General features: G+C 41.4%; 1 protein-coding gene and 1 long non-coding RNA gene across 13 annotated transcripts in view; one reads left to right on the top strand and one right to left on the bottom strand.

The window, feature by feature from the left end:
• Nucleotides 1-16,088, bottom strand: part of RREB1 (ras responsive element binding protein 1) — a 59,050-nt gene extending 42,962 nt beyond the window's left edge. For 2 of the 7 annotated variants that reach the window (XM_072152528.1, XM_072152534.1), the window contains exons 1-2: nt 15,806-16,088; nt 4,806-4,872 (exon numbers count right to left, since the gene is read on the bottom strand). In XM_072152528.1, the coding sequence (XP_072008629.1) occupies nt 4,806-4,817 (12 nt within the window). In that variant the 5' untranslated portion in view covers nt 4,818-4,872; nt 15,806-16,088. Of the gene's footprint in view, nt 1-4,805; nt 4,873-5,762; nt 5,889-6,765; nt 6,857-6,876; nt 6,900-7,216; nt 7,547-15,217; nt 15,660-15,805 lie in introns of those variants that run through there. The other 5 variants (XM_072152532.1, XM_072152533.1, XM_072152531.1 and 2 more) reach the window with 5 other exon arrangements.
• The window catches only part of LOC140133008 (uncharacterized), a 40,005-nt gene continuing 27,791 nt past the window's right edge, over nt 15,169-27,382 (top strand). The window contains exons 1-3 of one of the 6 annotated variants that reach the window (XR_011855774.1): nt 15,169-15,479; nt 22,235-22,320; nt 26,385-27,124. This is a non-coding gene — a long non-coding RNA (uncharacterized lncRNA). Of the gene's footprint in view, nt 15,480-16,197; nt 16,230-16,306; nt 16,376-16,603; nt 16,721-22,234; nt 22,321-26,384; nt 27,125-27,382 lie in introns of those variants that run through there. The other 5 variants (XR_011855772.1, XR_011855773.1, XR_011855770.1 and 2 more) reach the window with 5 other exon arrangements.

Here is a 27,382-nt window from a genome sequence, read left to right as displayed (position 1 = left end):
CCCCCTTTTCTATTTTTGAGGCGTAGAGAAGCCACACAGGAACAGAAACCGATACATCAGTGTTTACAAAGTATTGAAGACGTTTACAAATAAGGAAAATGATCAAAAAGAGGAGGGAAATGACAACAAAACTAACATAATATGTGAAGACGTCTCAGACACAGGGCTTGGAAGAAGCAACAGTTGGTGCCCAGAGCATTTATCCCCCTCCCCCTGCTCTCCATCTCCTCCACACCCTTCCAACAACTATCACAAATCCTCAGGCCTCACGACTGCCAGCTGACAGAACTGTTTAGTCAGCAGCTAGAGGTAAAGACACACAGGTCTTCTAGCCCATCATTGCTATCCACATCGTGCTTTCTTCACTTTTGTTCTACTAAATACATGTTTACAGTCAGGTTTCTAACCAGCAAGCCGTATTATATGTTGCTTCCTAAAGTGGATTGTCAAGAAAAGCATAATATCCATAAGCAAGGATGCAACTTCTCATAGTTTTTTGTTTTTGAAGATAAAAATACAGGAGAACATCCGTTTAAAAGGAACCCGACTTGGCCTATTGTACCACTAGCAGTTTGTTGTCCAGCAGCTTAACACCTTCCGGATCATGTTTCTTTCACCGTACTGTGGCATCATCCAGAAAATCTACTATGAAGGGAGAAGTAATAAGGATGCTGTAACACGGTGCTCTCTTGGTCCATTTTTGAACGGATTCAAAATGCATGCGTTTGTATGTTTACCATGAGTTTGGCTGGTTTTAATCAGTTTCACATCTGCCAACACTTCTAGAAATTAAGATAAACATATTCAAACCAGGCAAACAAACAAAATTGCATGCATTTTTAGATCGCACTGAGTGACAGAACCCCTAGTTGTATAAAGTCACAGAGGTGGGAAGTTTATCACAGAAGTCAAGCTCTCCTCATCTCTCTGCTGTGATTGATATGCACCAGACTTCAGCAGAGCTGGTAGGTGATGTCTCTGGATGCGTTCACAGTCAGGGAGAACTTGACTAAAGTGCTGAGATCTGGGCCCCAATGACTTTATACTGCCATTTTACATATCATTTTATAGTTGATTTTCTGGATGAAGCTACAACACTGGGCCATGAAAGAAATATTTAGGAGGTGTTAATACTTGACAACATACTGGTACTAGATTATTATTTCATTTTGGATAATGCTTTGGGGTTGACTTATACTCAAGTATATATGGCACTGCATGTTAGCAGCAGACAATTCTGCAGAGCTATACAGCGACTCTAAAATGGATGGAATTTATAAGAATCCCATCCAAGTGTTAAAATTTTATTTTAGAATTTACAAAGCTCAATTACTTGCCCATTCCATGTGCAGAATTCAGCGTCTGCATTACAAATATATTATCTGGCAGCCTATTTGTGGCCAATGTCTGCCTCAGCTAGAAGTACTGCAGAATGATTGTGGAGATTCTGTCCATTGCATCCACAGCCTTATTTCAGAGACATAAGACTATGTTTGGCCTGGGATTCCTGGACCATGCGTGGCTGGATTTCATGGACTGAACACAGATAAGATGCGCTTCATCCCCGTGATATATGATGACCTTCATGGAACAGCAGCGCCAAACTGTAATCTCTAAATTGTAATCAGATTCCTTGTACGCTGCTCTGTGGGGAAGAAGGGACTCCTAGCATCATATATAAATATGATGCTTGGATTCGCTTCACTAGCACAGTGTTCGGCCTGTGGAATCCAGCCAGCAAACAGTCCGGTATTTACAGACCAATCACGGTCAGGCGTCTCCGGCCATAGCCAGCCAAAAGTATTCGTGCATTTTAGTATCTTTATTATAGCCTCCATTGGCAAAAGTTCCCCTAAAGTAGCAATGATACAGGATAGAAGATTTCAGGAACAGCCGTAAATACAATAACTTTAGATAGGGTCTGCAGAAAGTGAAAAAAGAATCCAAATAAGAAAATAAAGGATAAATAGAAAAAAGCTGGAATACTTCAGTCCATAGTAATCCAGCCTGAATTATGCATTCTAAAAATAAAAAATGCTAAAAATAGTTAAATTAGGTGCATTCTGTTAAGCAATAAAATACAGAGAATTCTTTTCACGCCCATTTGCAACTGTTTTTGAATAAAAAGCCAAGCATCTCCAATTAACCCCTTAGAAACTGAAGAATCCCACGCTGTGTCTTAGCAGCAAACTTTTTAATGGAAATCATATTGCCATGAGCCATCTTATTTGGACCCTCCCTCTAGCTGTGTGATGAGTTCTACTGAAGCAACTTCCCCCATCTTGTGAGCAGCCTGCACAGCGAGGCCTGCATGTTTCACTTCCCCTGACAGCCAGCAATGCCTTTCTAGGCTCTCAGTCTGTCTCCAGCTCTACTCCTACTAACCCCTTCAGGGACCGGGACGCAGAGCATCCATTTTAATGTTTGATTCTCATCGACTCAGTATATTTCTGTTTGGATTAGGATGACAGACATTAGGATTTAAAAGTAAAGTGGACGTTTGTATAAAGTTGGAATAAAAGTTTTTGTAGTTTATGCAACAAGAAGTTTTGTTAATGTTGGTGCTGTTCTTGTCGTGTCTGCTACCTCCAAAGATATAAGTAACCATCTCTTTTCCTGAAGCTCGTAGAGAAAACAAACATCTTGAATAATCATCCCACATCAGTATAACCAGTGTAAAAAATAGCATTGTCTAGATCACTCGAAGGTGGATCACCCCCATTCCTCATGTGTAACCTTTATTCTTGCTTTCACATTTTTCTGCATCCTATCCTTAAAATCTACCATACAAAAACACACATTTCTCAACTTCTATTCCTGCTACTAACTACATAATTCCCATGTGATTTACCCTGTTTCACTGTGGAGATTATGTTTGGTGCCCTCTAGCCCACAGTTTCCCTTCCTAGCATTCTTTGCAGTACACCAACATGTTGTACTTTAAGAGGACCTGCCAGGACGATTTGGGAAACTTAACCACCCACAGGTCCTTATAGACTGGTGGTTTGGTGTCTCAATTCACTATTTATTAAGTTCCTCTGTGACCGCTATTAAAATAAAATATAAAAAGTCCAATGCGCCTCATCTCTGGGCAAGTATAAAGGTTTGATACGCGGCCGAGGCGGGACTTGGTAAAGGGTAATTTTGGACAAATGGTCTAAATACTTATGACCATGTAATATTTCAGTTTTTCTTGTTTAATAAATTAGATTTAAAAAAAAACTAAAATTTTGATATTTTATCATGATGGGGTGTAGAGTGTACATCAACGAGCCCAAAAACCAATGAAAAAAAACCTCCTTTTTTGATCGTAGTAATTGGCTGCAATGAAACAAAGAGTGGAAATTTTAAAGGGGTATGCACTGTGTATGATAGCATACCAAGAGGCTTCATACTTTGGCTTAGGCTGCAAAGCTGTTCCTATATCGTGACCATGGGGCGGAAGAAGGTCAAAATGCCTAATGCCACATGAAAAGGCCAGCAGTGCCATTGCATAGGAATGTATAATAGTGATGGCCACAAATAATAATTTCATGACACTGTAGTAAAGCTAGAAAGATATAAACCTTTACAGGGTCATTACAGTGCCTGTGCTCTAAACTACGTCTCTGAATGCTCATCTGTTATTAAACAAGGGAAAGAACATTATTAACTCACATTACATAGCAATACAGAAAATACAATGAAAACACAACACTGAAAACTTGTGTGTGACTATTGGCTGACAGTAGGCACAGTGCAGTTGTAGTGTTCCCACAGAGTGTAATGCAGATAGCGGAACTATTGATGGGAAAACAAAACAAAATGGGGGCTGTGTTTTTGGTGAAAACAAGTGGTCTGCTTACAATAAATAAGTAAAAAAGAAGCATGTATATGATCAGTCCTTTCAAATAAACCAAAGTACCAAAGTGTATGCAAGCCATGCAACTTTACAGAAAATATTAAATGATATAAAGCATCACAAGATACATTTCATGTGTATGAAACTGTGAAATTTGAGTGCATTAAGCTACTTTCACTTGGAAGTATTTTGATCACTATTTATAATGAAAACTCAGGAGTCGAGTCGAGAGAAAGAATAATGGAAAGATATTCACCTCCTGGATCCAATCCTAGTTTTGATTTACAAATGCTAAAGCAAAATATTGACCGGTTTTGGGATAACTTGGGTTACCTGGGTCAACCCTTTTGAGATGCTGCAAGACAAACAACTATGTTGCTAGACAAACAACTATGGCCAACATTCTGTATAACGGTTTGTTGTCAGATATTGAGGAGCCCACAAACATTAAATATCTATCTGCATAGCACTAGGAGATCCAATTAAATTTGGTGAGAACTTCTGATGTTTGGTTGCAGATGCTACTAAATAAAGCTGGCGTCTGCACATAATCTGCAAATAAATATCTCATGTCTTGTGCCAGCCGACGCCATAACCATTTTACCTTATTAGTTTCCATAAACCTCTACAATTAAGTAATTTGCACCTTTGTCTTAAGAATAGTTGGGAACAACAATAAATGTGAAAGGTGGCAGAGTCTATTATCTACTCTGTCTGATGTGTTGGCTATGTCTTGTTATTGACACGCCTGCCTTGTATTAGCAATATCACCAGAGTAGACTCGTCCCATCATCTCACCACAATAAAGATGTTAATCAAACCAAGATCTATTGTTTGGATGGCTTTGAAATGCTGATTATCCTAAGGAACATTATCTTATCACTGGGGTTTCATGTCTGGATACAGCAGAAATGAAGAGGTAGAGAATGGGAGGAGGAAGGAGTAAAATATAGCCCTTTAATACCTGGTTTTCCATCGATGAATGCCAACTCTCTCTCTGTTCCCGTCACCACAGGGGTCACTTTAGGTTTCTGCAATTCATTAGTATCTATTAGCAGATTCAAACTACTAAAATGTTGTCCACATCATTTCATTAGACTATAACAGAAATTAATATGTACTTTCAGTTTTAATGGAATTAAAACAACATCAATCCATTAGCATTCACACATATTCTCATCTTTAAGATAACATAGAAATGGACAAGATCCTTTTTTTTTAATATAATGAACCGTATCACAAATTAGTATATATTTTACTAATTATAATCAATGCCCGTCTCGGCCATTGTTGGAGTTATAAATAAGTTGTTTTTGGATTAACTTATTGTTATATTTATGTTCACAAGTAATATTATATTTTCAAGGTAAATGTATGTCACATTCTTTACAGAGGCTTCCAAACCAAAAAAAGAAATCTAGGTGTTCAGTCTATAGAGTGTATGGAAACACAAAATATTAGATCTGAAAGTATTTGCCAAAAACATCCTAAAGAAAAACTTTCCAAGCTGACCAGCAATTCTAGGCAGATCTCATTCTAACACACACTACTTGGAACACAGAGCATCCTCCCTTCCCAGGATCAGATGATGAAATGATGAACCAACACCCATCGGAATCCTTGTTTTTAACTGCTATAACATAACCTGGGTGCATTACACAGCTTTGGACGGCATGCCATCTGGTTAAGTTTCAGGAGCAGCACATGAGAAAGTGTGTGTTCTGGCGAAGATTCAGTTTTGAAATCTGGCACCGATGTATACCTTACCTTTCCAGCATCTTGTTACCATCCTGCAAAAGGATTTATCTGCTTTGCTCCAGGAGGGGCCTGGACTACACTGCAAGGCTTTTGCAAGTAGGAGTGAAAGCTAACAAAAGTAACACATCTCCCCCCCCCCCCCCAAACACACATACACACACACCTCTTACTGGCAGCTCCTTAACCCTCTCTTAGCCAGGAGCCTAAGAAAGGTGTACATCCGGAGACTAGGGAGGTCCAAAAATATAAATATCAATAAACACTTCTGTGAAAAATGATAGTAAATAATAATAATAATACAATTATTATGGCTGCACATGTACATCTCTATTTCTACATTAAAACTAAATGTACCGACCGGTATCATAAATATAGAAAGATGTACTCGTTGCCCAATCCATAAACTACAGGAATGAGACAAAAGCAATGAGATCAAGTTATCAAAATTACTGAAGGAAAAGTCCTCCTAGAGGGAAATGACTTCCCAAACAGGAAGCAAGACATGCGGTCCAGGCCATTAGTTACCAGCCAACATCCTCTGCAAGAAAAGTTACTTGCTTGGAAGCAAGATGTGACCATCCAGAAGAAAAATCAAAGAGGTTGTCTTAAAAGGTTACAAGGGTTAATTTACAAGTTAAATATTTGAAAAACAACTGGAAAAATGTTCAGTGGCAGCATCATTATAGCAAGTCAGGAGTGTGGAACATTAATGTACCAACACCTGGACCACGACTACAACAGTCTCATTGATGAGGGCTGTGCCAGTTACACGCTAATAACCAGCTAAGCAGATAAGGCTCAAGATAAAAGCCAAGCAGTAGTGGGAGGGCCAGTTTTGTTTCTTATTCCAGACCAAGCCCTAAACAAGAGGGTCAGGGACAGCCTAGCAGTAGGGGAGACAGTGGTCAAGTAAATATCTTTAGTCAGTGATCAGCAGGAGGATATTCATTAAAGACAAAAAAGCCTGGAGCGGGTTAATGCCACGACTAGCTCAGCAACTATGTATCTATTCTGAGGTTATAAACCGCATATTCAAAAGGATAGACAAATTGTAAATATTATATAAACAACAGAGTAATTGAAATTATATCTATAGTTGCCTTACTGTTAAACTAGAAAGCTTGACTAACTGGAAGACTGAGCTATGGAGATAATATATACCGTACATAAAATGACAGTAATATGTTCATTTGTACTGTCTTTAGAGATAGAAACCCAACAATTGTTAGGATCGGCAGGTGTGTTCAACTAATAAGGTGACATCTCATCATCTTTACCATCATCTGCACAGTTACAGGTGTGAGGAGTGCTACAACAGTTAGTAAATAACTGAAGAATTGCTCACTCTGAGGAGCCTAGGCACAATATATACATAATGCTTCCTAAAAACATTGTTGTAAAAGCATCTGTCCCAAATCTAGTCTATATAAGTCAGACAGGTGTCTAACTCCCCATCACCAGGAATTGTTATAGAAAGGATGGACCAGCCATGTTTATGTGGATTTCAGATGAAACATCCATTTAGGGAATATAAATATTGATATCCTATCCTAAAGAAAAATAAACCATCAAAATCAATCATGATAAACCAGGGTCACTAACTTATAAGACAAGTACCACAGTCACAGTGATCTATATCTGTTTTCCACAGCCTCCTTCCCTCTGAAAATAAAGTTTTATAATTATGGTCCTGGAGCCTCATAGCGCTGTAGCTTCACAGGCTGTTACAATGAGCACAGGTGTTTCCACCACCTGCTGCTGCTAGATTTTGCAAGCAGAGGGAGGAGGGAAACAGCAGGGGGTTAGGTGAGACATGTTCTTCTCATTGTAACAGCCTGCAAATCTGCAGCACTGAGGGGCTCTGGTAACACCCCTTAGAGCCCTTCAGGCTTATTAGCATAATCTTAAAATTTGATTTTAGAAGGAAGGAGGGAATGGATAGGAAATAAGATGATAACCACAGTCACATTGTCTGGATCTAAGTGTCCCAGGTTTATCATACTTTATGGTATTCTTATTTTCTTTAAGATGATAACAATTACATCTTGGAGTCCCAACACCAAGCAACACCAAAACTCCACTACTAAAGCTACTGCGGCTGCTGTGTATATGCAGATGGAAGCTGCCAGTTGTGTACACTGGGTACTGGCTGTGCTCGGCTAATGTATCTTATCTCTCAATTATTCGTAGTAGGATAGGTTATTAAAATCCTAATTCTGGAAAACTGTTCTAACACAGGACAAAGCTGCAATACTCGGCAGCATTTAAAGAGTTCCAGTCAGACATTAAGTCCCAAAACTAAATATATTTTCATAAACTGCCATTAGAAAGCATTGCCCTTATCCCTTCATTGTCCCTCAAACTATCAGGTACTAAAGCTGTATGCAAATGACCTGAAAGATGTCCAATGAATAATCATGAGTGGGAGGCACAGCCACACCCCCCAGTGCTTGACTGACAGCCTGTGTAATGATGTGAGGTATAATGGTGTAAGGTCTCATCCAGGGCCGGCGCCAGCACTGGGCATACCTGGGCAAGTGCCAGGGCCCAGAGCTGCTGGGGGGGGGGGGGGGGGGAGGACGGGACATAAAGCTGTCAGTAAGGAATCCATGGGGTTGAGGAAGGCTATATCTAATGAATGTGTAGGGTGTGAGGGGGGCTTTTATAAAATAACCATGAGGAGGCTGTTTGGTATGATATTGGTAGGAAATATTTTAGGACAGAAGACTGTTTTAGTTTCCAAATTTCAAATGCTGCCATGCGAGTTCCCCCAGGGCCCTACTGAATCCTGGAACCGACCCTGGTCTCCTCCGTGTGCTTCCTGGTGCTGGCGGCCACTACCCCTGCAGCCTGTGTGTATGAGAAACTACTATACACATGACTGACAACCTGTATGTGAGGTATAATGGTGTAATGCAGTGATGGTGAACCTTTTAGAGATTGAGTGCCCAAAGTGAGACTCAAAAACCACTATCTTTTCCCAAAGTGCCAACAGCAATTTAGGCAGTAACAAACTTATTGCTACCAGATTCTTTGAGCTCCAATCCGACACCTTTTCACTCTTTGGACAGGACCAAGCAGCACAGGATGGGTCACTTCACAATAGCAGGGCACTACTTGGGCTACCTGAGACTGCAGGAAGATGCCATGTCTGGCAAACTCTGTGCCTGGGAGACAGCCTGTGTGCCCACAGAGATGCCTCCGAATGCCATCTCTGGCACCAGTGCCATAGGTTCGCCACCACTGGTGTAATGGCTCCTCCATGTGCTTCCTGGTGCTGGCGCCCCCTGCAGCCTGTGTGTGTGTTTAGGAGAGATACAACAGCTCCAGGCAGCCATGTTATAGCAGGACATGTCAGGTACTTGTGTAGCTGATGTCTGTGTCTCACACATGTGTATAGGAGAACACAGCATGTCAGCAGGTAAAGCACATAAAGCAGGAATTCTTTACTATACATTATACAAAGACATGAGCAGGGGGCGGGGAGGGGTAACAGGAGTGACATCACTACCTCTGACCAGCCTCATTTACATAATAAAGAAAAGATGATTTTACCATGATTAATATATGAATTGACTAGAAAGAGGCTGGGATGGATCCTTGTGAGCTGCTCCAACAGGTAGTGGTGACAGAAATAGTGACAGAGACCTGATGACAGGTGTCCTTTAAGTTGAGAGATTTGATCAAAGCAGCATTTGGACAAACCGGTTGGCAAGTGTGTGAAGAGTTGGACTGCCGTAAATTTCATAACTATGGCCCATCCATAGGAAATGTACACTAGCAGCAGAGTAAATGGGAATTAGACCAATCCCCTCTACCAGCTTTGATGAAACGTAAAATTTTATTCTGCTACAGGTCTTGAATCCATATCATGTTAATTATTGTAACACAAGGATTAACTCCACCTGCTGCTCCAGCACACAACCATTCTTGGTCCATGACTCACGGGACAACAGTGCCGAACTGAGAACATTATTACAGTCTAGTGTGGTAGGGACTCCATGCATCAAATACAGCGATGCTTGATTTCACGTCCCACATTGTTCGGTCCATGAAATCCTGCCACCACATGGCTGTGTTTTCTCTATTTGTCTTGTTCACTCTAATCTGTTACACAGCTATCATTATGCTTATTATACAGACCACATACAAATCTAGCAGTATTCAGGCCCTATAGATTTTTAATTAACAAAAAAAAAAAAAGTATGAGATCCTTCGTTTTCTCCCTATATACTAGGATTTCTGAATCTCCAATATTACCTGCCACTTTCTATTTGCCAAAACACTGCAATGCAATGTTATAGACTTGCTGAGTTTTATTTTTGTGCTTTTTAGGTCAATGTTATTTTTTCAAAAAGAAAATGCAGGGAAGTAGAACATGAACTGGACCTACATCATAGTTTTTTTTTGCCCTTTGATACCTCACCATCCCAAGAATCATTAAAATTCTTTCTACCATACAAAGAATTCACGTGTCCAAAGTCCATCCTTGCTCTTAACACCTGTAATAGAGCGTCTCAGACGTAAACTTCATTTAATTAACAAAAGAGGATCCTAATTCACTGCATCGTCAGCCTTGGCAACAAGCGGAGCAGGTAAATCCACCAGGCGCTCTCTTTCAGCTGCTCTGTTTGCTATGGAAACCAAAAGGCTCCTAAATGTTACCATGTGGTGAACAGCAGCTTGGAAGATGCTGCCTAGTACCTGGTATAAAGCTAATCTTGCACGATGGTTTAAGACAGGGTGGACATCTGTTACTGACACAGATCCAGTGAGATGTGGAAGGATATATTTATCAGGAGGATAAAAAAAAGATATAAAGGAACGATCAAATTCTTGCCTATGGTGTGCTTTCCTTCTATGTGTTATAATACATACTTAACACTGAACATCACGGAATACAATATCCTTTTCAAAACAAAAGCCACTGATAAAAGTAAAACGGCTTAAATTAGTGTCTGTGGGGGCTCCAGACTAATGTGCTGAGTGAGACTCCTAAACATCAGCACAAAAACACTCCAAGGGAGTATCTGCTCCCTGCAAGGTCTCATCTAAGATGTAACAAAGGTGAGTTGTCCTGGAGACATGATGGATGTGCTTCTATTCATTGACAGCAAACGACTTCTCCTAACCTGACTCTGGCACAGACTCTCCACCCCCATTGGAAGCATGAAAGTCAGGAGACTTCAGGTGAATCCTGCTATTCAAATACCTGCTTGCAGAAATCGGCAGAGGCTTTTAGGCTCTTGCTGCTTTCCTTGTTTGAATCACACAGAGCAAACAGTCTCCACCCGTAACCCACTGCTTTTGTCTGAAGCACCTTTTCACTGAAATCTACCTTTGTTTAATAGTACAACTGTGAACAGGCTCCAGTGAAAACAAGCTACTCTGGAATGTTTCTAAACTGCCAATAAAAATACTTTTTCTTATTGATTGGAAGCTCACAAAGCAGTGACCACCTCCATCATATATACTTAATGCCGCATCTCACAAGTCCCATAGTAGCAAACGGTGCAAGAAGTGCAAGGTGCAGGAAACAGGACCATGAGGCAATGTAACCGAAAATGGCCATTACTAAAACTGTAAAGCTCTCTAGAACTGTCAGTTCTTAATCTCCAATTACATCACATCTGCTGCTACCCCCCTTCCATCCCTTATCCCTCTACATCAGATTATTAGCATCCATAAAGCCATGGCCAATTAACCTGAATCTTATGGAGCCAAAATTATCCCTCCTCCCCATTTCCTTAGGTCAGGCTTGATAGAAAAGATACCCTAATGCAATCGAAATTATATACAGACAGTTCCTGTGGGTTTGTTCTTAAATTGAAATTGTATGCAAATTGATGTGAAGTATTGTTATATGTTTAATGAAAATGTACTGCATATTTTATAATTGTAACATCAGCCAATTTTTTTTTTTTGGTCTCAATTGGATTTTCATAAGAACCAGGATTGACAATTAACTAGGGGTTGTCTGTAAGTTGGGTGTTCTTATGTCGGGGACCTCCTGCATTATTAAAAAAATGTGTTTGATTTTGTTGGCATAAACATCTGTAAAGCAGGGACCTGTACTGTATACTGTAACAGTATATCTCTATTTTATGAATATTACCTATTCAGGGGAAAATACAGTTTCTGAAATCATATGAGCAGCAGAACATGCACGCAAGGGTCTCCTACATGTAACCTTTACAAAGTGCATTACATCTTACATATCTGTGGACCGCATTCACACGCGACATTTGTGTTGCGTTTCCAAATGCATCACACAACCTATAAGATAGAATCCTCAGTCTAGCTTACCACACACGTTTCCTTCTGGCCTATAAAGGCATTTTTTATGCAAACAGTACAAGAATTTAGTAGTATCATTCTAAATTTTAAGAAATCAACAACACATCTAGGATGTTTCAATAGTAAGAGAAAACTGCTCACTCCACACCTCAACTTATTGTGTGAAGTCTACATCCTTTACCTGATCGCAGATAACAGGATAAGGAAAATGTCCCACCCTTTACAGCGTGTTACAACAATGATTCATTGGACTTTTTTTTTTGTCTCTTTAGACTGCCAGGTAATAAACCTAGTGGGCAAAGTCTTCCTTTCAGCAAGGAGAAAAAGTGTGATGATGCTGTTAACTCCTACAATGCTGGTTCAAGTTTTTTTTCTTACGGACCACAAATCTATCCATGAAAGCGTAACCAAAAAAAATCCATGAGACAACCGAGCCAACATCTGGCTAAAACCTGGTCATGACAAGCATCTTAAGATCTTTCCTAAATGGCTTATATGAATGCATCTCAAATAATTCAGAATGTTATCAAAAATGGACAGCAGTGATCATGGAGATAATACAGAAAAACATCAGGCCTCTCCTTAGTCTCAACTGGCTGCTTATAGGGGCCAATAGATAACACTGTACTGCACAGTAAATGAAGATAAGATAGACTATAGTAACCATAAGGTACTGTAATCTGGAGATGCTTCTTTAATGTATTTGACTTGATCAGCTATTGTGAAATATCTCATGTAAACCCAAACAAATGCAGGATACTAACTTTATCTGATCCTTGTAACCATCACTCTATGGTACTAAAGGGCAGCATTTTCTCTAAGCCATACCATCTGACAATAAATCATGCAGTCAGCTATAACAGAAAGGTTACTTCTCAACTGAGAAACGACCAATAAACACTTTTGTCAAACAAAAAAAAGCATCTTGCTTTTTCCAAAGATACGAGGGTTAATTTTAGCTCCCGTCTGTTTAGCTGCTTAGCAACACTTATCCTATGACCTTCGGAGCACCACCTTCTTTTAACAGGGATAATGAATACCAACATCTAAAAGTACTTTACTCTCTTTTTATAGTGTAAAAGTTTTGGTAACTTCCTCGGAATTGGATAAGTTTATGATAACAGGCAATGGTCATATGAAAAGCTCATACATAGGACTATACTCAATTTTCCTACAAACTTCTTTTACTAAAATTGCTACAGACAAACAGCACAAGGTATCTACAAGGTCAGTACAGAAAGTCCAACCCATGCAGGTTAATCTAAGAAAATGGAAGCATCCTCTACACGCCCAGTATGCCTACAACACATGTAAAACAAACAGAGAAAAATCTACTCAGCAGTAACACATTCATTGCAGGAAAACTACTCAGAAACTCAAAAGAACCCCTGGCTAAACAGGCACCAACTAAAACAATGAAACAGGCCATCACTTACTTAACATACTCTCAATACAGTCTAGACAGCCTTGAACTGTAAATCAAGTACATAGATGTAGAGTCATCCTGTAAGGTTTATAAGTAACTGGGACAAGGGTAGCTTCTCATTATCCTTATCCATTTACCAGATATAGAGACTACAGGTATGTATAACCACACAAAGCAAAAGTAAGGGTTAAAACAAACTTCAGACCATCTGACTGACTTGCCCCATACAAGTAAAGATAGTACATTGCACAACTACAATGTAATCCAGACTAATGTGCTGAGTGAGACTCCTAAACATCAGCACAAAAACACTCCAAGGGAGTATCTGCTCCCTGCAAGGTCTCATCTAAGATGTAACAAAGGTGAGTTGTCCTGGAGACATGATGGATGTGCTTCTATTCATTGACAGCAAACGACTTCTCCTAACCTGACTCTGGCACAGACTATCCAAGCTGCACACTACTTGTTTGTGGATGTTAACACTGATATTGAGGGAATTTATTAAATGAAAAAAGAACATTATAGTTCAGGCGTCAGTAAAATAATAGGGCATATGAGCCAAGCAGATAGTGGTAGGTGCTGATAATACATAAACATAGTAAATAAAAGCATCATAAACATCTTTCAAACAAATACAATGATACAACATGTCCAAATCTTGTGACAAGTCGCACACCAACATGGAGGAACTAGAGTGTGGCATGAGTGAAGGAGGGGTTAAACCAAGTGAGGAGAGTGAGTACCCTCCATCACATGGACCTCCCTCCCCTAAGTTAGTGCAGAGTATGTATGTTGGTGCTGCTGTGCTGGCTCTTAAGCCGTGTAGAATTTCGTAATGGAATGTGAACTGCTCATCCGGATCTGGGCTCCTTCTATCTCCTAACCAGTAAGGAGCAGGGGAGGACAAATCTGCTGAGACAGGAGAAATACTCTCTTTCTCCTCCTCCTTTTATAACTCATCAAGGATGGAGGACATAGCGCAGCAAACTCCAGAGCGGATAGTACTACGCCTACCCAGGCAACCCCAAACAGCCTGTATCCACCAGCCATCCATTAACATACATATATTCTATACACTGTGGCCCACATTTATCAAAAGTAGTGGAGTGCAAAAGAAAAGTAGCACATGCTCTTCGTTAATCTGGCGCACCCTGCACTACTCTGGAAGTGTGAACCAACCTTTCTTGGTTCACCATTAACATAGAACGTGCGACACAATTCTGTCAAGTTCATCTAATAAATATGGCGCACGCTCTGACTGCACCAAAAAGCCCCTTTAGGTGCAGAAATTTGTGGCGCGCTGGACATAGTGCAAGCAGTGAAGTTTTCACCATCTTTCTAGTGCAATGTCGGACAGAAAACTGGCGCAAATGCATTACTAAATGTGGGTCAATGTGTAACTGACGCCATGCATCCACCCAGTCATCCATGTACATATATACAATCCACAGTGTGTGATACCACATATCCACCAGTAATCCATATACATATATACCATACACAATATGTGTGATACCACATACTATAACAGTATTTGTGACACCACATATGCATATCCATATATATTATACAGGTTGTATGTGACACCATGCATCCACCCAGCCAACCAACCATTCATGTACATGTATACTATGCGTGTGATACCATGTCACAAATATACATGTTTAACCATGTATCCACCAGCCATCCATATGTAATATTCAATGTGATACTATGTATCCATATACACTATATAGTGTGTGACACCATATACACTACACACTGTGTGACACATATACACTATACACCATATACACTACACACTGTGTGACACATATACACTATACACCATATACACTATGTGACACCATCTCAAGGACGTCTGTTGGCAGCACACGAGGAGGAAGAGGAAATACATGAAACTCTAGAAAACTTGGTCTCCCTCACGAAGCGTCCAGCAGTGAGGAGCAGCTGACACGGCGTCCATCCCCATCCCGTCCTGTAGAGAGCCAGGCACCAGTGGAAATAATACCCTGCTTCTTAGCAACCATTAAGGTCGCAGTCTCCTAAGAGACGGGCTCTCCCGGTTATCTCCGCACGGCGCTGATAGTTGGGAAAGTTTGTAGCCAGTGCAGGAACATGTATGCAGAGATGGCTGCTGGGAGGAGGAGTATGGAGGTGAGAAAGTTAGCAGGAGAGCTCTGCTCTCTACATCCCCCATCTGTACTTTGATGCCAGGCTCCTTCCTGTACTCTCATGATGACGAAGACTGCTACGTGTGATTCCTCCCTGCTCCACACTCCATGCCCAGCGCACGGAGCAGATGCTACTAGCCGGAGCCATTATCTCCTCCATGGCTGCTGGAGAGTTTGTCAAGGCCACCAGGCTGCTGCCCCCTCCCTGCTCACACACTACAGTGCTATCAGACGGGAGACACTTCCCCATGTCCCTGGACACCTCGCCATAACTTTCTCATACTTCCACAAAACTTTGTGTCAACTCACCTCCCTGTCTCCATCTCATCCGCGGGATGCCATGATGAACGCCCAAGGAAATAAGGCTGAGGAGTAGACAAGTGTCTGGCGCTGGGAAAGTTTGCTAGTCCTAGTACGAGAGGCCGGGGAGCAGCACCATCCGCGATCTGCTAGTTATAAATAAACTTTGCTCTAGGAGGAGATGATCTGCCTGGATTCCTGAGCTCAGCTACTTTAATATGGATGAGCATCAGGTCCTGCAGGCAGAATGCTGCTCTTGGTGCTGCTGCTGTTGCTGCTCAATGCTGGTTGGTAGAAAGACTTTAACAAGGAAGGGGAAGGAGAGTCAGGGGGGCGGGGAGACAGGGGAGAGAGGAGGAGATGGGGGAGGGGAGGGAAAAAAGCAACATCATCTCCTTGTGTGGGGCACACAACTTCGGAAAAGTTTTTTCTGGTAACGTTGCCCCCATTTCTAGGCGCCTGGTCACACTTGTTGTTAGCGCCATCACCTGACTACCTGTGTGGTGTGGCCTCCACCTCAGGGACAGCTGTCATTGATCTCTGTGTAAAGGTCATACACAAGCAGTGCCAGTGCAGGGGGTAAGATGCCTGTCACCAAGCTGGAGGTGCCAGGGCAGGAGGAGGGGGGAGCCTGCACTGTGTGTGGATGTGCAAAGTTCACAGGGCTCATGTTATCTCTCCTTCTCCAGCTGACCTCCATGAAGGATGGTGGAGGGAGGATCCCGCCCGGGGAGGGAGGCAGGTAGAGCAGGTTAGGTACTTCTCCCCCTCCTCTCAGATAAAGGAGCCATCACGTGTTTCATCTCCCGGGGACATGTTACTGAGCTGCTCCTCCATATAACATCCCGGCCTGGTTCCTGGACATGCCCGGGGAGTATGCCCGCCATGGGCTCAGCGAGGAGTGGAGTCCACCTGAGCCTGCAGGTGCCCCGGCTACTCGGAGCATTATAGTCACACTGGCTGGAGTTCTATGCTGACAGCCCAGACCCCATACCCGAGTGTGCACTGCTGGAGTGACGTGTATGTTCACACTGCTAATGCCACACACTGCGTTCTTGGGCCGTTTTTTAAGGGACTGAAAACACATGGAGTTTTGTATGTTCACCATGCGTTTGGCTGGTATGAACCTGTGTTATCTTCACAGCTGTGAAACGGGTTAAAACCAGCCAAAAGCATGGTAAACATACAAAACCGCATGAGCTTCCAGTCCCTTTAGAAATGGTCCAAGAACGCCCTGTGTGACCTCACACATGGCATTTTTGAACCCGTTTTTATGAAAAAGCATCCGTTTTTGACCAGTTTTAATTAAGATAATTGGTAAAACCTGTAAAAAAAAAAAAAAGTGTGCATTTTTTAATGGACTGCAAAAAAACGGGTTCAAAACTCCATGTGTGCCATCACCCTGAGGGCGCATTCACACGATGCATTGCGTCACATTTTTTAATGCATTTGGCGCATTCCAAGGGCTTCAACTATGATTACATGTTAAAGTAACAATGCGTTTCCATTGCATTTGCTAAAATGCAATGTTACTTCAACATGTGATCAAGGTGAAGCCTTTTGTATGCGTCATAAACGCATAAAAAGATGCAACGCATCGTGTGAATGCGTCCTGAGGGTGTATCCACACATTCAGTTTTTCAGATGCTGTTTTTGATTTAACGCAAAACACCGGCGGCTCGTTAGAAACGCCGATGCGATCGGGCCGAGGCCCGCCCCGGTGGGCACGGCTTTGTCTGCGTTTGCAAGCGCAGACAAAGCGCTACGTGTGGCATCAGCCTTAGTGCGCATCATGTGACCCTAAAACAATGCAAGACACTGGGTTATGGTTGCCGATCACTTGCGTTTCCATAGAAACGCAAACTCGATCGGGCCTCAGCCCGCCTCTGTACCCTCAGGGTGTACGTACACACTATGCGTTGCCTCAGCTGGTGTATTTTGATGCGTTTTTGGCGCATCCCAAAGGCTTCAGCATTGATTACATGTGTTTTCGTAAAACACGTGCGTTTTTGACCTGTTTTAATTAAGATAATTGCTAAAACCGGTCAAAAACTGATGTGTTTTCAAAAAAACTGCATGCGTTTTTCAAAAACGCATGGGTTTTTTAACGCATTGCTTAAAAACGGCCCACAAACAGGTTCAAAATGCATCCATTTTTGACTGTTTTCAACAATTATCTTAATTAAGATAATTGGACAACGGACAAAAAACTGATGCGTTTTAAAAATGCATTCATTTTTTAACATACTGCTTAAAAATGGCCTAAAAACTGGTTCAAAATGCCACGTGTGCCACCACCCTATCACTGCGTTTCTAATTGCAGCTCTAGCAGTACGTGTGACTGCACCCTAAGGGCGCGTTCACACGTTCCGCTATCGTCGCGTTCATAACGCGACGCTAGCGCACAATAGGCGGGGCTCGGGTCGATCGCATATGCGTTTCCCGGGAAACGCATGCAATTAATAACCCTATCGCATGCGCCCCAAACTCTGCCCCCTGTGCGCTAGCGTCACGTTATGAACGCGGCGCTAGCGGAACATGTGAACGCGCCATAAGGGTGATGCCACACATGGCGTTTTGAACCCGTTTTTGGTCCGTTTTTAAGCAGACCGTTAAAAAGCGCATCCGCTTTTGACGGGTTTTATCAATTATCTTAATTAAAAATGCATGTGTTTTTATTGGACTGCTTAAAAACGGCCCAAAAACGTGTTCAAAATGCCACGTGTGCCGCCGGCCTAATTGTTTGTAAACGCAGAACTGGCGGTACATGTGCCTGCACCCTGACCCTCATAAGGGGTGTTTCATCACCCATAGACTTCTATTGCCTCTATTCTATGATCTTCAACCGTGAAAAAATAGGAAAATAATTTTTTTTTACGAATCACTGACAAAATAATCCAAAATAAGTGAAAACACCCATAGAAAACAATGGCTTTGTGAGGCATCCGTGGAAACCATGGATGTGAAAAGCAACGCCAATGTGAAAGACTCCTGAGGGTGATGCCACACATGGCATTTTGAACCCGTTTTTGGTCCGTTTTTAAGTAGTCCGTCCAAAAACACATGCTTTTTTCGAAAACGCATCAATTTTTGACCAGTTTTAAAAGAAAGTTGGTAAAACCTGTCAAAAACGTATGCATTTTTAAAAAACGCATGCGTTTTTTGTAACGGACTTCTTAAAAACTAACCAAAAAGGGTGTGGCATCACCCTTAGGGCGAGTTCACACGTTCCGCTATCGTCACGTTCATAACGGGACGCTAGCACACAGTGGGCGGGGCTCGGGCCAATTCCCGGGAAACGCATGCGATTAATAACCCGATCGCATGCGTTTCTCTGGAAACGCATATGCGATCGCCCCAAACTCTACCCCCTGTGCGCTAGCGTCGCGTTATGAACGCGGCGCTAGGGGAACGTGTGAACGCGCCCTCAGTCACAATTTCTTGTGCAAATAATCTCCAGTCCAGAGCAGGTGTAGGCACGTTCACATGTTGCGTTTTGGCCTGTGTTTTCATTGCGATATGAAACGCATTACACCAGCTGAGGAGAGGTGATTTGCCTAATTACTGTTAACATTTGCGTTTACAAAACACATTGGACAAAAACAGATGCGTTTTCAAAAAGCGCATGCGGTTTTTAACGGACTGAAAGGCCTGATCTGTGATCAGAGGGTGCCAACGTGTTGCCATGGCAGTTGGGGGCCTAGTAAAGCCCACCAGGCCTGCCAATGCTAAAGGGGTATTCCAGGAATAATATATGTAATTAGCTGTTATTTAAAAAATTCTCCCCTTAGCAGAAAAATGTTGTGGTCATACACTATAATGGAAATTTAAAATACTACTGGCCTGTGATTTTGTCCCTGTGGAGCAGACACAGGACAGAAGATGGCCGCTGGTCACATGTCCACATCACATGTCCTGCACCTGTCTGGGCAGGTCATGTGATCATCACTATTTTGGCTGTAGTCGGTTGGTTGCAGTGCATCCAGTATGGCCAGTGTTGTGGTGAGACGTCATCTCCCTGGCACAACGTGCAGTGATGGCAGTTACACACATTGAGGCTACATTCACACGAATGTATGGGGGACGTATATACGACATATATACGTCCCCCATAGATGGCAATGGGCGCACGGCGACGTACGTTTAGTACGCAGATAGTCAGAACATTCAAATAACTTATTATCTAACATTTACCTAAAGTCATCTTTATGTTAACATTGATTTTTAAGTTTCTCTACTTTTTTCCGCAAGATAGGAGGCTTATTACTATACAATAGATTTTTCAGGTTTTCATGAAAATCGCCAAAATGTATGTTTTGAGACCAGATAAGTTTGATGTGACTTTAAGAGGCATATATGAGAGAAAAATCCCCATTTTATAAATTGAACCCCTCAAAGAATGTAAAACAACTTTTATGAAGTTTGTTTACCCTTTAATTGTTTCACAGGAATTGAAACAAAACCAGGTGCAATTTTAACCTTTTTGGCTAAATGAATGTAGATAAAATACCAAAACACTCCACAAAGTGGACCATTTGCGGTATCATAAAAATAATGTATCTATATTCTATGGGTCACTACGATTATGTAGATACCTCATTTTAAAATATATTTTTACAATTTTACTGAAGAGGCATAACTTTAGTATTTTTCAGTTGACAAAGCTGGGTGAGGGTTTGGTTTATTTTGTTGGGGATGAGTTGTTCTATGCAGTGGTACCTTTTTGGTGCACATAGTGAAGAGATTTAATGAAAAATTAACATTTTAGCAGGTTTTTCAGGGTTTTTCACTGCGCGGGTCCAGTTACCGTATATACTCAAGTATAAGCCGAGACCCCTAATTTTACCACCAAAAACTGTGAAAACCTATTGACTTGAGTATAAGCCGAGGGTGGGAAATGCATTGGTCACAGCCTCCCAGTATATAGCTAGCCAGCCCCATATAGTATACAGACAGCCAGCCATCACCCAGTAGTATACAGCCAGCCCACAATAGTATACAACCAGCCAACCCTCATGTAGTATACAGCCAGCCAACCCCCATGTAGTATACAGCCAGTTAGCCAGCACGCAGTTTGCCAAGCACATAAAAAAAGCAAACTTACATACTCACCCTTGGGCAGTTTCGATGCCCGGTGCAGCTTCCCGTTGCTCGTTCCCCGCCGCTCCTCTTCTTTCTTCTCTTTTACTGTAACTGCCGGCAGAGACACGTCCAAGCGATCTGCCGGCCGCCGCACACTATGACGCGTCTTTGCCGCCTAACACAGAATAGAGAAGACAAAAGAGGAGCATCAGGGCTCCGGAAGGGTAAGTACGTAAGTTTAGTTTTTTTTTTTACTTTTGTATAAGCTGAGGTGAGGCTTTTCAGAACATTTTTTGGCTCTGCTTATACACAAGTATATATGGTATGTTTCCGATTTATTGTACATATTGTTACAGATGCGGAATTACCAAATATGTGAGTTTTTTTTGTAGTTTATTAGATGTGTATGGGACATGGTGGTGTTTAGGGGACTTTCACTTTATTTATTTATTTTTTTTAATCAAAATAATTATTGTTTTTTTTTTAATTTGTTTTTATTGGGAGTAAGAATACAGATAAAGAGCAGGAGCGCAGTCCTTATAACATTGAGTACATACAGTCAAACCTAAACCGTAATAAATGACAAAATATACCAATATGTAACCTTTGGTGTACTTCTTAGTGTGTACGCCCTAGCTCCCTCCACACTCTCACCAATTTTATTTAATTTTAGAAAACAATAACAAAAGCCACTAGGGAGACCTTAGACTCAATTAAGTGCCCATAAGGAACTCCCCAAAGAAACATAGGGAGGGAAACAATAAGGAGTAATAGGATGAGGAGAGTAAGGGAAGGGGATAGGGCTAGAGGGGTAGTCAAGTAGGCGAGTAAGAGGATAGAAGGAGGGGTCTAGGCCGGGTGGCAGGAGGACAACCGAAGCAGTCCGGAAAGGGGGACCACCCCGGATACTTATAAGAGTTGTCTGTACTCGGCCGATTGCTGAAAGAGGATCCATGGTTGCCAGGTTTTGCTAAATTTTGCATGAGTGCCGTGCAAGGAAGACGTAAGGTCTTCCATACGCATGATGTCATTTACTTTGTTAACCCACATGGTCATTGTTGGAGGATTGGTTTGCTTCCATAGTGCTGGAATGCAAGAACGGGCAGCCATTATTAGGAAGCGCAATACTGATTTCTTGTATGTTTGCGCTGAAACATCACAAAAATGGGGCAAGGACCCGACAAGACCAGAACACATGGAGGAAATTGTGCAGCGGTATCATGGGCCACCATGCAGGGGCATTAGCATAATTGTTGGCACACAGACTTTATCCTGCAAAACCACATTCCCTTTTTGCCGTACTTTTCGTGCAAGGCAACTTATAACAGAATTCTTAACTTGTTTTCTCTCATTCAGTAGTTTATCAGCAAAACAAGTGAGATTCCTACAAGCAAATCCACTCTCACCTGCCATAAATGATCATGATGCAGAATGAAGTGAAGGTAATGTTACTGTTGCATGTATTTGTGAGTCCTCAGCTGTGTTAAGTGACTAGTAATAAGTCATTAATTAATGGGGGTACTTTGCAGGGCTGGGATTAACAATAACTTCTCAGTGAGCAGCACTGCTGTATCATTTATTAGTGTATCATTAATTAGTGATGCTGGGGGCATATGAATGAATGAGTGGCACAAGTGCTGTAAATGAATTAGGGGCTACTGTATATAAATCAGAAGGAAAGTCTTTAATAATTGGTGGGGGGCACTATAGGTAATTTATTCTATGGGTTGCTGTATGTATTTATTTTAGGGACTGTATATACGTAGTTGAGTACAATATAATAATTTATACAGAGATCATTAGATTTACTATAATTTATTAGGGGGTCACAGTGTGGTATTTGATATATATGGTTGGTCAATTCCATGCACATTGTTGGAAATTGTTGCTAACCAGGGGACACTATATGTGTATATTTGCATTATATTCACTGCAGTTATATAAAAAAAACTATTATCCACTGAAGAAGTATTGTTCTGACCACTTTTTCTTTCCTAATAACTGCAGCATTCTTCCTTCATAGTCCCATTCCTACTTAGAGCAATGCAACTATTTCTGCTTATGCCATCAGCATTCTCTGTCCACCCCTATTCCCACTGGCAGCAGCATTTTCTGCCCCCATACTTCACTGACAGCAGCCATTTCTTCTCAGATCACTCCTACATGTCTTCTACGTGCAGAATTGTCCAGCTTTCAATGTTTCCCTCAGCTAGCAGAAGCAATGAACCCCTTTCCACCCTTTCCCCAATAGCAGGAGTACATTCACAATTGCCACTCCACTCCGCACTGACTCTCGCATCTCCAGAGTCAGATACTGATTAATAATATGCAGATGTGCTGTACTGCTGCCTTACCGGTTAGACCTAACCTGATTTCAGAAATTAAATTTATAGATCTAAATAAATCTACCCTAATATATAAATTTAAGATTACACCAAAAACATGTTTCTAGGCGCTATAAAATCAAAAATAGAGGCATCTGATGTGTCAAGACTCTAAAAGTTAGGCCCCTTTCACACTTGCGTTGCAGATCACGTCAGAGTGTGATCAGGGTGCGATCAGGGTTTGGTCAGTGAAAAACTGACATTTTGCATCAGAGTTCAATCAGTTTTCATTCAGAGTTTGTTCAGTGCATTTTCAATGCAATTTCAATGCGTTTTTCACGCGCAGATAATGCGTGTGAAATGGACTCAGGGCTGAGCTCTATCTTTTCTATGGCAATTGATGCGTGAAAAACGCATTGCACTTGCAAGTGTCTGAGAGTGCAATGCGTTTTTGATGCATCTCCATAGACTTGTATGGTGCGTTATAGACTTGTGTGGTTCACGCATTAAAAAAATGCAAGTCTGAAAAGACCCATTGATTACAATGGGTCAGAGCGCAATGCAAGTTCTGCACATCAAAAGCATGCGCAGAAAATGCGCGTGAAAAACGCAAGTGTGAAAGAGGTCTTACTCATCTTAGGCAGCAAATGACTCTTCCAACCACATGTGCATATGTCTTTTGATGATTTTTCTATAGGTAAATGGGTGAAATTCTAAAAAAGATTTTTGCACTTCAGTGTGCTGCTAGTCTTTAAAGATTGCACTAGTGATTCATATATAGTCTAAATGGAAGGTAATTGCAACACTTTTTGTATGGAACCTCTTTTCATTCTTAAATTAAATCAGTGATCAAACAGTATTTAAAATCACCGCTCTGGTTCACAATCGGGTTGTTGCATTGGGATGTGGAAGGAAGGTTCCGGTGAACACATTTGGATATATGCTTAGAATGAGTGGTAGAGAGGCAAGTGAGCAGCGGATGTAAACGCTAATATTTAGTGGCAATCAATGATTTAATTTAAGAATGCATATTGGGTTTTGTGTAAAAGACAAAATAATCAAGCATGAATACAATATTAGGGTACCATTGCAAAGACAGCTCTACTGTTTAACAGCATGACCCATTGCTTCCATGTAATAAACAAGCCTAATATGACAGTAGTGGATAGTACTCAAATTGTGGGACTTCAAGTGTGCTGCAAACTTTTTTATGGTTTGTATGGTGTGCTCCACATTTGCGTCTTTTTTTGTTGCAGGTTTGCCGGCTTTGACATTTTCTTTGTGTGTCTGCAAAAGCCGCAACATCTTATTCTCCAAGCATCTTTAGACAGATTTATCAATTGTGCTTTTAGTGTGCAACAATAATGTATCAAATATGATATTCCACCTTTTTATATGATTTGCACAAAATCTTGTGGGTTTCTGAAAATGTTTAAATATATACTTGTGCCTTTTTGATGAATAACTTTCAAGCACCAGAGCACTAGAATCATCAAAGCAAGATAAACCAGGTGAAAGTTTTCAAGTGGTAAATGCCCCCATAAAGTTTAATTGAATACGGTAATGACATGAAGAATATTGATAGTGAAAATATTTAAACTAAAGAGATTTAATGACATTGATTCCTTTAGACCAAATGATGTTCTTGTTTCGAAATATCTTTGGAGCAAGCATAATTGAAGTCCGCATCCTTGAGGCTATGCAGGTTTGAGAAGAAACTTCTGGCTGCAGCCAGTGCTGCAGTGAGATAATAACAATCAATATATAAAATTTACATAAACCAGTATTGTCTAATATTGACTGGCCATGTCAGGTGACGGTTAAAAATAACTGACAATACACATAAAAAGACATTAAAGTGTAACCGTCATTCTGAGCAAAAAAAACTTAAAAACATAATTCAGCTCCAGGTGTCCCTGGGAATCTTTCCTCAAAGTATTTTGCCTCTCTGTCTTCATTTAGTACCTTTTTTGTCCCATAGCAACCATGGTTTTCAGCTCTCAAAGAACTACAATCAGCAAGAAGGAGGAGGGGACCTACCTCCCGTCACCTCATCACAAGCACATGGTGCTGACCAATGACACCATATCTATGTATCTATCTATCTATCTATCTATCTATCATATATCTATATTTAATATCTATCTATCCCGTATCTATCTATGTATGTATCAATCCCATATGTATGTATGTATGTATCTATCTATGTCTCTCCTGCCATGTCCTGCTGTGGAGTGTGAGGTGATGGGGGAGGGGGATTGTGATTGATCTACAGCTTGTGTCTGTGTGGATTATTTGTTCATATACAAGTGTAGGGAAAGCTAAGGGAGAGATAAGAGTATAGGTGTTTGGTTATTACATTAGTTAGTGCTCCTGGCAGCACATGACTGAGTGCTGGAGCACTGAGCTATGAGGAGAATCAGCTGTGAGCAGGGAGAGAGAGGGGTGTGGGTCTCTCACTCTGTAGTCAGCTGCTCAGTGAACAGGGAATATGCCTGGCAACAGCCATATAAAGAGTCACTGACAACAGGGGGAAGGCTGCAGAATACAAGAGGAAGGAGCAAGATTCGGGTAACTAATCAAATTGCAAAAGGGCTTAAAATTCCCTGCCCTACAACATATCAAAAGTTTTTTGAAATGACAGTTACTCTTTAAAGAGGACCTGTCTCAGGACCTGTAATGCTAGCAGACACTACCGGGCTGTACAATAGGAACGCTGGACCACGCTGAAAGCCGTCCAGTGTATAGATGAGGGGGCCGTCAAAGGCGCTTCTTCTGCCCCGGACCACCTCTCCCACGCCATAGGCCGGCGGTGACTGCCAAGTTTGATACGGTAATCACCGCTTCCTAGTCCCGCCCCTCATGAATATGCCGGACCGCTTTGAGCCTGGTCCGGCATTCCTATTGTACAGCGCGGCAATGTCTGCTAGCGTTAACGGAGGTTTCAGATAATGCTAGCTGTGTAACACTGCTACAACTGTTGTAGCACTAGGAGCTGCTTACTTTAGTAAGTGCCTTTTTTATTGGTGACAGGTCCTCTTTAAACCCACAGCTCTATATTCATACTTCACATACATAGATTTGTGGCTTTACCAAAATTCTGCCACATCCTTCTAGTGATGGGTCATCTCCTGCTATTTTGCAGAAATTAACGGGGCTTCTTTTCCGGTTTATAATTGTAGATATTTGGGCCTATGGGAGCTCTGCGGATGCAGCTGTTTTCAGGGCTTCCAGAAAGGGTGAATTACTTCATTCTAACCAGCTTGACCTTACAGAGCCAAGATGTCTGCCTGGATCTTCTGGACCTCCTACACCATTTGTTATCATCGTCGATGAAGGTTTTGGACTTTCCCACCATGTGTTGCGGCCATTCCGTCAACGTGGTTTAGATGATTAGAGACTCACCCTTGTAAGACAGTATGTGGACTGTGCCTTAGCTCAATTTAGATGGAGCCCAACAATGTGAACCTGGTAGTCCACACCTGTGTTATCAAGCACAACTACATTCGGATGGTGCTACAGTGACACTTTTCAAGGATGACCGAAAGTCAAAGTACTGTACATCTTTGAGCAGTTGTTTTCCTCCTATGTTTTTTTTTTTTTTTTACCTTTTTAATTTTCAGTATGTTATGGGAGTACATTTGCCTGTTGAAAGTATAGTGGCCATTCTCTGAATATGGACCAGTGCCCAGGCGCATATATTGTGCAGGTGTTTTTTGTATTTAAACACATTTTTTACTGATGTATCTTTTGCTCCAATGTTATCATTTTGGTCATGATCAACAAACATGGATACACTGTTTTTTTTGGAGCTTAAAGCAGAATATTATGGTCTGTGCATTTTTTGTATACCAAACCTTGAGAGCAGGTTTCTTTGAAATGTGCAGCTCGTAATAGCTCTTTTAGATGTTTTTTACTCTATATATAACCTAATAAAGTCATTGTTTGTCCGATATATACACATCTCTGCTTTCTTTGTACCTTATTTAAGCAGTCATGTCATGTACTCTGCAACTTCAGAAAATTCTCTGTGCTGCAAACCACTGGCAACTAGAGATCCTGGCGGCAGTAAAGCGGTTTGATGCGAGGGAGAATAAAGTGCCACCATGTGCAGCCCATATTATATGCATTCCCATAGACCATTCCCATTATTTCTTTTTGAAGACCATTCCTATTCTGT

This window comes from Engystomops pustulosus, chromosome 5 (assembly GCF_040894005.1).
Source record: "Engystomops pustulosus chromosome 5, aEngPut4.maternal, whole genome shotgun sequence".
Lineage (NCBI taxonomy): Eukaryota > Metazoa > Chordata > Amphibia > Anura > Leptodactylidae > Engystomops > Engystomops pustulosus.
This window is presented reverse-complemented; position numbering and strand designations above follow the sequence as displayed.